General features: G+C 39.9%; 1 protein-coding gene across 1 annotated transcript; it reads right to left on the minus strand.

The window, feature by feature from the left end:
- Positions 1-724: 724 nt before the first annotated feature.
- LOC136440068 (serine/threonine-protein kinase PLK1-like) lies at positions 725-10096 on the minus strand. The gene is made up of 10 exons (XM_066435849.1): positions 9572-10096; positions 8291-8508; positions 7561-7656; positions 6628-6929; positions 5978-6071; positions 5335-5450; positions 4612-4689; positions 3689-3843; positions 2935-3117; positions 725-2313 (listed from the first exon to the last, which is right to left on the minus strand). Exons 1-10 carry the CDS (start codon positions 9896-9898, stop codon positions 2107-2109), a joined length of 1776 nt encoding a protein of 591 aa, XP_066291946.1. The 5' UTR covers positions 9899-10096; the 3' UTR covers positions 725-2106.
- Positions 10097-10187: the final 91 nt, after the last annotated feature.

A 10187-nucleotide genomic window follows, 5' to 3' on the forward strand; every position in this document is an offset into this window, starting at 1 on the left:
TTCCTATATTACAAGGCAGTTCCTGCTCTAGATTTCATATTGACAACACAATGAGCACATTGTGGCAAAAGCACAATTCTATGAATTCTGATTGCATATTAAATAACCATATCTATGACTAGAATATATTTTTGCTGACGATTCTTTACTTTGCTGCAATAAAGATGACTTCAAGGAATTTATACCTACTGAATGTAATTTCATTTTTAATACGTCACTTTGCAGTTTTCCTGTATTTACACCTAAATGCATGTGTGTGCTTATTATTAATTGCATGTACACACTGCACACTTTGAATCCAAATGATAAATAAGGGTGGAAAACTAGCTACTGCATGTGTGCAACAACTGGAGAAACCATTGAAACAAGTCAAACCCTAATGGTATAAGTTCCTGAAAGTTAAAGAAGATTCCCCAACCTAGCCTTTCTCTGCTGTGTTGTAGTTTGCAAACCAGGTGAATGCAAAGTTTGCAAACCCTTACCCCTAGCCTGAGTGTCATCCTGTTTCAGTTCCAGGCTCTACCTTCACTAAACCTTTTTAACTTTCTAGATCCACAGAATTTCGTCCATATGACAGAGCAGCAAAATGGCTAACTATAATGTTCAACAGGTCAGGTACTTGCACCATGGCTGAAATTGCACACAACTTGCCAAAGCAATGTTGTTTGTGTGTTAACGCCTGATTAGAAAACAATTTTGCCAACTGAAATGATGCAACAATAGCTCCATAATATGATTTATTGTTCATCTAATACTAGCATATATCATTCATACATCCACAAAAATGTTCAGTTACCTTTGTACATTTCATTAAACTTACCAAACAAGTGTCCTTTAAACAGAAAACAAATTCCTTAGATTTACGGGAATGCAAGTTCCGACAGGTTATTGGGTCTAGTCAGTAAATAAAAACAAGAAACTACCAAAAAAACTAATCAATCGTGGAGTAAAAGTATACACAAAGGTTTCTTAAGGATTGTGTTGGAGTGAAGTAAGAAATTTTCAAATCAGTCTAGCAATAAGATGAGAATGACAGTTTCTTGTATAACAGCAGTTACAAGTGAAAGAAAAAAAATTAAACCTAAGAAAAAATTAAACCTAACACACTTAATTACAAACTTTAAGTCCTAAACATTGCAACACAAAAATGTCCTGAAACAAAATCTGCAGCACAAAATGTCTTGATACAAAGTTTAGCTTCTTCAACATAAAAAGGCACTTAGCTCAACAATCTTACACTCATTCGAACACTCTAAAACAGACTATTTGTTTAAAAATACACATGAGCAATGTGATCCTTTGATACTGAAGAATTAGCATGGAACATACGTATTATGATGCACATTACAGTCTTGTCTGAACTTTCTTCACGTGACATGTACAAATGAAGTGGTTTTCATCAGCTGAGTAGGGACCATTGCACCAAAGTTGGTAGCTGTATTTGCACACAATCAAATCAAATGTATGCATAGACAAGTAGAGCGATCAAATTTTCAGTTAGACAGTTCATCCTTGTACCTTATAAAACAAACGAGAAGCATTGTACCCTGATACTGCGACAGCCTGACCGACTAGAAATATCCCATTCTAAATTGGAGGTGAAACGTTATGAACCTTCATGCAATGTTCCACCTTCAAACTTGTTTATTAGGATTTAATGAACCTGTTCATCTGCTATCTATGTGCTTATGTTATATTGTACATGCTCATTGTTTAGGACCTCATTTTAGTACATACAAGAACGCAATTTTGGGACTCAATGAAAAAACTTGTTCCTATACAAAACACACCATAAAGAGGACATCTTTCAATAATTCTTTATCTCTTCAGCTAGAAGTACATTACAACTAGCATGTTTATCACTATGAAGTGGTTCTATGCTAAAAGATACTAAGAGGATGGTCCTTAGTATCATTCGTTATCTTTTTAGTGACAAACGGGATGCTAACTTCACCCTAAAAGGCTACATCTGCTAGAGTTACATCAAATGCAAAGTAGGTTTTTAAAAAAGATGCCATCAATGTATAATTTGTCAACACCAATTGCAATATTTCTATGCACGTATATGGCAGTTCCAGAAAAGAGTGTTCTTTTGAACTAACTAAGTTATGTTGCAGTTTTCACGCGCCCAGACCCGGACTTGGATGCGATAAGCCTGTCGACCATGGTGCGTGCATAGCGTAGACGGGTGAAGAGCTCCTTGCTGCAGCCCTGTTCTTCGATCAGGGACAGACGGAAGGTTCGAGAGTTGCGCTTTTCGTCGATGTAGGTGACTGCGCCCATGAGGGGGCACAGGATGATCTTGGTGTGATCCTGTGAACAGGGTTAGAAAGAAAAATTGTTAACTGTTGTTAGAAAATACACTATTGTGAACACCAATCAAATTCAAACCATTGCACTACCATGTCTGGTACCATCAAATAATTCTATCTAAAAGAAAAAAAGAATTTGTGTTCAGTCTAATACGACTTTGACTATGACCCCGTGACACCGTCTATTTTGAATTAATTAGTGATTTGTCGGAACTAAATGAGCTAGCAAAACACATAACGGAATTGTATAACAACATATACTGAATAAAAATAAGACTTTTTTTACACAATCTAAAGATCTATTCAACCGACGTTTCGGTGACCATCTGTCACCTTCATCAAGGCAATTCTGACTGGTTCACATTGCACTGCAACACAGGCGTAGCTGCTTTTAGATACATTCCCAAACGCAGAGTATTTACGAATATACAATGACACCTGTGCTGCAGTGCAATGTGAACCAGTCAGAATTGCCTTGAAGGTGACAGACGGTTACCGAAACGTCGGATTACTAGAAAGCTTGGTTGTGTAAGAGTCTTTTTATTTGGTGACGTACCAACCTGAGGAAACTATTCACAAACATATACTGAAATAATGAAATATATAAAAAAGATTCCCATACCTGGAAGAAGTTGATCTGTAGGGTCCCACTGCTGAGGTGAAGCACGATGGCGCTCCGCGTGCGGAACCACATCCTTAGGAACGGCAGTCGCGCCATCTCCTGGACCTCGCGGGGGGCAATGTTCGCTCCAGCCTTCAGCAGGTGTTCGCTCATGTAGTTGCGGAAGTACTTCAGTAGTGTTACCTGGGATAGACAGACAGTTTTGAGTGCAAACTTGGTTTATGTTTAACTTCAAGAGTCTTAATCGATATTGCTAAACAAAGTTGTATAGTCCTGTGATTGGACCATTGAGATATAAAAAATCAACGGTAAGGAAAAATTGGTGCAAATTTAAACTTACTTCAAGCTTTCAGCCAGAATAAAGATGAGCAAGAGTATCGTCACAGAATTTTTTTCTTAGAAGCTGGCTTATATCAAAAACAAAGGTGTTCAAAGTAGAGTGTGTAGTGCAGTGGTTATTGACCCTGGCTCTGGACCAAGAAGACGTGAGTTCGAATCCCGGCTGTTGTCGCTCACCAGACGTGAACTTTACAGTGAAGGGTTGCAGTCCTTAGGATGTGACCATAAGCTGTCATCCACAGTTTATTGTGCTTGTCTAAAGAGCTAGGAGAATTTCCATGGTACAATGAACCTATAAATGCTGTTCTTATACAACATCTGTCTTCTCAGACACAACCAGTGGAAGAGTACTTGCAGGTCTTCTGTTCATTTATATAAACTAAACTGGTTCAAGATCACTTTTGCTATCACTTACCTTCTTGGTGAGAGATTCGGGGAAAGTTTTGATGGTATGATATGACTCCGTTCCATCCCTCTCTATGTACTGGGTCTGTTCACTGTCAGCGTACAGTAACAGTCTGGTGGAGTCATTGAACAGAACACCAACACTGCCGTCACACAACTGGTACCCTGGAATAAGACATTCTGTTAGAGATGTGCATAGAAAAACTGTAGACCATTAGTTAATTCACTGTGTCTTGAGTACAGATATGGGAGGTAAGACCTGTCCCTTTCCTTTGCCGTTTTCTACCAATTTTCAACCAATGTTTTTACACCCAGGTGCTACAGTGTCTAGAAAGGAATCAAGCCCAAATCCTCTGGTCTCGATCTCATACTGTAATTCTTGTTTCTTTCGTTTTACTACAACTTTAGGTTCAGTGTTTTCACAGTCACCTCTGTACCGTGAACTTATCATCACCGAGAAAATCTGTTGTAAATATTTATGATTCCTTCACATATCTGTTTTGTAAATCGCCACCGTGAAGTTTAAGTTCAGTGAAAATGTCCATTTTTTTTACACCGTTAAATTTTGCTAGCATGAAGCAAGGAGATACAGTCAAACTTCGTCTAACGGCCACGTCCGAAAGACGACCATCGGCTCAAGACGACCGATCTCGGTCGGTCCCGATTTTACCTCCCATAGACACAAGCATTAAGCAAGGTGTCAAAGACGACCACTTGTCTTCTGTGACCGCGACCAGCCCTTATTCGAATCACAAGCGACCAAAACGCAATCTAAGACAACCGTGCCATTTTCAAATGTGTGGCAAGTGTAAAGTGAATTACAGTATCTGCCGGCCTAGCACCTCGACCGTTCCTTACCACTTTTGATACAAAGACTTTCACTTCAAGATGACAGTGGGGAAGGTATTGTTGTAGGACATGTTTTTGGCTTACCTAGCCCATACTTGTCGGAGTAGTCTACCCACTTGCTGACCCACAATACTGGGATCGCTGCCGGATCTTCCGCATCCTCTGATCAGATAGAAAAAAACACAACAACACGGTTGATAAACAATAACAGCAGTACCATCATCACAGCTACCAGCCATCAAGTAAAATTAGGGACAATGTTAATTTGTTCCATTTGTGTGTAACTGCATTGGTATCTTTGCTCGTGATTCTTGTTTTCAGTGCACTCACTGATACTGATAGTTTTTATATATATTCTGTTTTTCAATTGATTATCTGTATCAAAATGATGAGAACTGGTGTAGTTAGTCTTGAAATGTTCACAATGGCTTTATTTTCAGTTAAGCACTTCTCTGCAAATATTCGTTTCTTATTTATTTATTTATTTATTTATTTATTCATTGTATTGCACTGCACTACAGGATTTCTTCAACTTCTGAACTTTTTTAATAACCTCCTTTCCACAGCAAGTTTGATTACAATATTAAACCTTTGAAAAAATAGATGAATTGACAGTACATGTACTTTAAAAAAAGGAAGAGTATTAGCATTCTCAAGCTGAGGACGTGAAATTTAACATACCAGAAACTGTGACAGGGTGGACTGGTATATAAAAAAAAGTTTGTACTAGTGAACATGAGTGTTAAATTGCCAAGCATGTTTTTGTTCATGTAGATTACTTGGTTTAGCCGATCGTAGATATCTTACCTTCGTTTCCTTTCACTTTCTCTGTGGGTCGTGCGGCGAGTACAGAAGACAGCTGAGTCATCATGTCTGACAGGCCGTAGTCAGGTACGGTCTCATCTTCACCCTTAGAGTTCAACCTGTCAATCACAAGTCAACAACAGTCAGTCTTGCACAGGGGTACTACTAGTAGTAGATTCAGTGTAGGGTGGAATGTACATACATAATAACCTTCAATATTTGAACAAGAAAATCAACTTGTTTGATTGTGTTGCATGTATGTTGTTGGAACGTTTTTTTGAATACTGACACATATACATAATATAGGACACACGTAGTCTCTACCGCATGTATCGGAATATGGATTTGTTTTCCTATGATCGACCAAGTCCTGTGATAAAACATTACCCCCTATTTCAGCTAGTTTCTACTATTGCCAATCCACCAGTTTGGAAGAGACTACAAATGATGTATAACTTTAAGTCCCTTCTGTAAAGGAAAATTTAAACCTAACGTGAGACTCTTCTATTCGAAAATCTAAAAATCATTGGCAGAACAAATCCCAGCAGGGAAGTACTTTTGAAATACACAAATGCTTGCATGTCTTGGCTAGTGTTATAAGTGCATATGATATACATAACATGTACGGTGTATGCAACTGTGGTACCTTGCCAGTCCAGGCTTGATGTTCTCCTGAGTCCCTCCTGATTTGGACTGGGGTTGGTTCTCCTTCAGGCCTGCACTGTTGGTGTTACTGTTATCTGTGGTAAATGAGGTCATCATCAATTCTGTGCTTCGAAGCTTCCAAACTTTAAAAAAATCATCACATGTACTCTCAAGTCTCCAGCTGTCTATTAGAACTAATACCTAGAGATAAGATATAAAAAAGGATTTTGGGATATCACCGAAAAATATATTAGACCGCTGTCTTTAGCATGTCTCCATTGGCCTCTACCCCTCCTAATTAGACAACGGGTTTCAGTATTTGACTTTGAAATAGAGGGTACACTACAAAATTGAGTATGTGCACCTTATTTTCAACTGTAGGTGCAATAACCCTTTGTTGTACTTAATGTATCACTTGTTTGAAATTAAAGTTAGCTACAGAGTTACAGAATACACAGATTGAAGTTTTAAGAGAGGCAGTAGCATCAAACTTTGTTATTGCTACAGCTAATTTTTGAAGTTGGGTGCACCAGTGCACCTATTTCCAAAAAAGCCCTGGGTTTGGGTATGGTAGGGGCCGACATCTTCTTTAATCAACAAGTCTTAATTGTTGAGTGAGGCTCTACCACATATAACCAGTGAATTCCATACCTTTGCTATTCAACTCTCTGAGTGGATTTCTGGTGGCGGCTGAAGCGGGGAACCTGGGCGCCATGGTCAGACACGTGACGGGCAGTCTGGACGGCATGTAGCCGGAGCGGAACCACTCGTCATCGATGATCTGCTGTACCGAGGGGCGCATGGTGGGGTCCGCATGGAGGAGTTTGGCGATGAGCGCCCTGGCGGTGGGACTGACACGCTGCGGGATGAAATACTCGTTCTTCCTGATGCGCATGTATGTCTCCTTCAGACTGTGGGTCTCAAAAGGAGGCTTCCCACATAACAGCGTGTACCTGAACAGTATGAAGAACAGATAGGCATTAGCAGGAGTTTTCTTTTCAAACGGCTAATCTTTTACAGTCAGTTTGCAGTCGCTGCTGAATCTATGCTTGGCTTATATTTTAGATTTTCTTTAGAGTCGCTTTTTTGTACTTGATAGGTGACACCCATTTCGAAATATCACAAGACTTAGCTTCCTGAAACCCAAAGACCATCAAAAATCATCTTGTCTTGTAAGTTGTTTGTTCCTTCATTCAGACCCTTGAAGTGCCTAGTAGTAGCACATAGGTCTGCAACTGCAAGTTTCCTTGCTGTTTCACTAGCAGTGTATATTTTTACAGGGAGGGGTTTGCTAGCTCTTCATGCTCGAGGCACCCCCTCGAACACGGGATCCCCATTTTACATCCCTTCTGAAAGACAGTGTAGCCCAACCGAAATGTCCTAACCTTAGATTAGTTAGTCTTAAACCAGGGGTCCAAGATGAAGTTACCAACTAATTGGAAACAGGAGCTCAACTTTGAGTCTGCTACCACATAGGAGCATGTGCAAATGATGTTAAGACCAAGTACAGTAGATACACTCTGATACAGAGTATTAAAGATGTGAATTATGGTAACAACAAACATAATCATGTCATGTACTCACATAATGCAGCCTATAGACCAGGCATCCACCTCATAACTGTGGCCCTTCTTCCCCAGCACCTCTGGAGCGATGTAGTTTGGTGTTCCACATAGTGTCCTTTGAAAAAAAAAATGAGTACATTTTGTCAAGCATATCGATATAATATAACTTGAACTGCAAGTTACAGAAAATAGTATTTTTGAAACTAAAAAGAAAAGGTTTTTATTGTTCTTACATCATGTACATACTTAATACAAGTTGAAGTGTTTGCCTGGATGCCAGACCCCTGATCTCTATAATATCCATTATGTGTTTCTTACTAAATCTTACTTTTAGTTAGGGTGTAACTCAGGGGGGGCTGTTGTAGAATTTCCTTGGGGGTATGTGGGCCCTGGAGCCAGCCCCTGAAGGCCCTGGAAGCAGTCTGGTATCCAGACTATACAGGTGTGTGCTGTCTGCTTGTAACTTTGTGTACAAAACATCCAAGGCATCTAAACATGAAACAAAAGTCTAAAACTGTCCATACTCTTTGCACCATATAGTTTGTGATTTTGGAGAAAACTAGAGCTAGCTGTCTGCTGTGATAGTACTGTATATCAGACAGAAGAAACTAATAAACTATTTTGTTTTTGGACATGGGGGTACATAATACCGGTAGATGCATACTAGTATGTGCTTTGGTTATAATAGCTGAGTTTGTTAGTATATAAATTATCACTCAGCTTCATTAGCATACAGAACATATACATACCTTTTCCTCTCCCCATCAAAGTCGACCTTGGTAGCCAAGCCAAAGTCACCAACTTTAATCTCCAGCTCATCGTTCAAGAACAGGTTTCCCAGCTTGAGGTCGCGGTGGATGACCTTGTTGTTGTGTAGGTACAGGCAGGCCTTCAGGGTCTGCATCATGTAGTATCGTGCCTCGGGTTCCGTCACCGTCTTACGCCGCTTGTGGAGCTCCATCATGGACTGGGGGGAAGTATAGTAAGATGTGTTTTACCAATATGACTCCTTAGTTCAGCAGTTGTGTTGTGTTTTGTTTCTTTCTTGAAATTATAGTAATGGAGTAGAGGGTGAGGCCTTATTAGCCTGTGAGTGTTACAACACTCATAACAGGATTTGCAAATCAGGATTGATCCCAATATGATCTGCCAAATCCACCTCCTGTGGTGTATTTGATGGATCTGAATCCCCCCAGATTCTGATCATTCATCACAGGCTTTGCCAATCGAGATGAATCCAGAACAGCCTGGTATGGATGTAGCCTGATTTTAATCGCTCCGAGTCGGCCGCCCGTAACCGCCAGCAAAGTCTCGCTGATACTCTGGTATGTCAGGAGAACTGCCACGAGCACAATTTAGTCAGCCTACTTACTAAGAAGGTAAGAGTAAGAAGTTATTTTTTGTTCAAGCTTTTTCAAGTGCTACATCGCCTACATGCGAATAATTCTAAATAAACTTTTCAAAAGAACAACGATACTGATAACCTCCTTGTTTAAACTTAGAAAAGAACAGATTCCAGACTGTACTGGAATAATAAAAATGATGTGATAATATTCAAATAATTTTCATTTAAACCGTGATGTAATCATCGTTGATTTAAGTTGAACTGTTAATATTCAAATGAAGATTGGTAAATAATTTTGTTGCCCAGGCTACTTATGTAAATATTTGGGAACAAGACCTAGGGCTCACAGAATTAAAATCAGTATTCACCTGCACACAAATTAGCATATCAAATTATACTCAGCTGAAAAACAAAACAATCTTTGAGTTTGCTAGAGTCAGTGTGTTACAGTTTTAACAAAGATATCCGGCAAAATATGTAGCTATAAATTTGTATGTAGTATATGATGCCATCTGGCCAACGGTTATTTTTACCAACCGGTCCGTTACATTATTCATGAACTGGTTTAAAAACCCGTGACGGTTCACTGATTCATGTACCGACTTTCTACAAAAAATAGTTTATTTTCTCACGTTCTTCTTCACACAAATTAATAAATTTGCACCGAATAATTTGACATTCTTACCCGTCTTCTGCACAACTCCAACAGAACGTAGACAAAGTCCTTATCTTCAAAGAAGCCGTGGAAGGAGACGATGTGGGGGTGGTTCAAACTCCGGTGGATGGCTATCTCCATCGTCATTTTGTCCTTCTGGTGCGGTTTGGAGAGCAGGACTTTCGGGACGATTTTCCCGGCCACAATCTGCTTGGTCTGGAGGTCTGTCAGTTCGTAACAGCGGGCAAAACCACCTTTTCCCAAGAACCGGCCGCGGACATAGCGACGGTGGGTGGTGGGGTCCTCCAAAACCTCAGGAACTTCTGGGATCTTTATATCCTCCTTATGCCTCGCCATCGCAAAAAATTTGACCTAAACGTCGACACAAGTTACCTTAGAGTTTAATACTGGTGCCTGAAGCTTCTAAAGCTTGTGTAGCCGTGCAAAAATACGGAAAAACACTAGAGTTTCAAGCGATACGAGTACAGTTACAAGTCACCTTCCGACGCTGTACTCTGGATTTTAAAAAACGGTGCGGCTGTTTGAAACTAATTCTGTCCGTTCTTCTGATTGGCTGAACCAAATACCTTAAGAGCTCTTGATTGGCTGTTCTGTGAGTTGAATCTGATATGTCCTGCTGCCTGAT

The sequence above is a fragment of the Branchiostoma lanceolatum genome, chromosome 8 (assembly GCF_035083965.1).
Source record: "Branchiostoma lanceolatum isolate klBraLanc5 chromosome 8, klBraLanc5.hap2, whole genome shotgun sequence".
Taxonomy (NCBI): Eukaryota; Metazoa; Chordata; class Leptocardii; order Amphioxiformes; family Branchiostomatidae; genus Branchiostoma; species Branchiostoma lanceolatum.

Excerpts from the sequence above, each read along its gene's own strand:
- LOC136440068 (XM_066435849.1), bottom strand. The coding sequence starts at position 9,898 with ATGGCGAGGCATAAGGAGGATATAAAGATCCCAGAAGTTCCTGAGGTT. Across the intron at positions 6,930-7,560 it reads TGGTCTATAGGCTGCATTAT|GTACACGCTGTTATGTGGGA; the intron begins GTGAGTACATGA and ends CATACTGTTCAG. Across the intron at positions 6,072-6,627 it reads CAGAGAGTTGAATAGCAAAG|ATAACAGTAACACCAACAGT; the intron begins GTATGGAATTCA and ends CATTTACCACAG.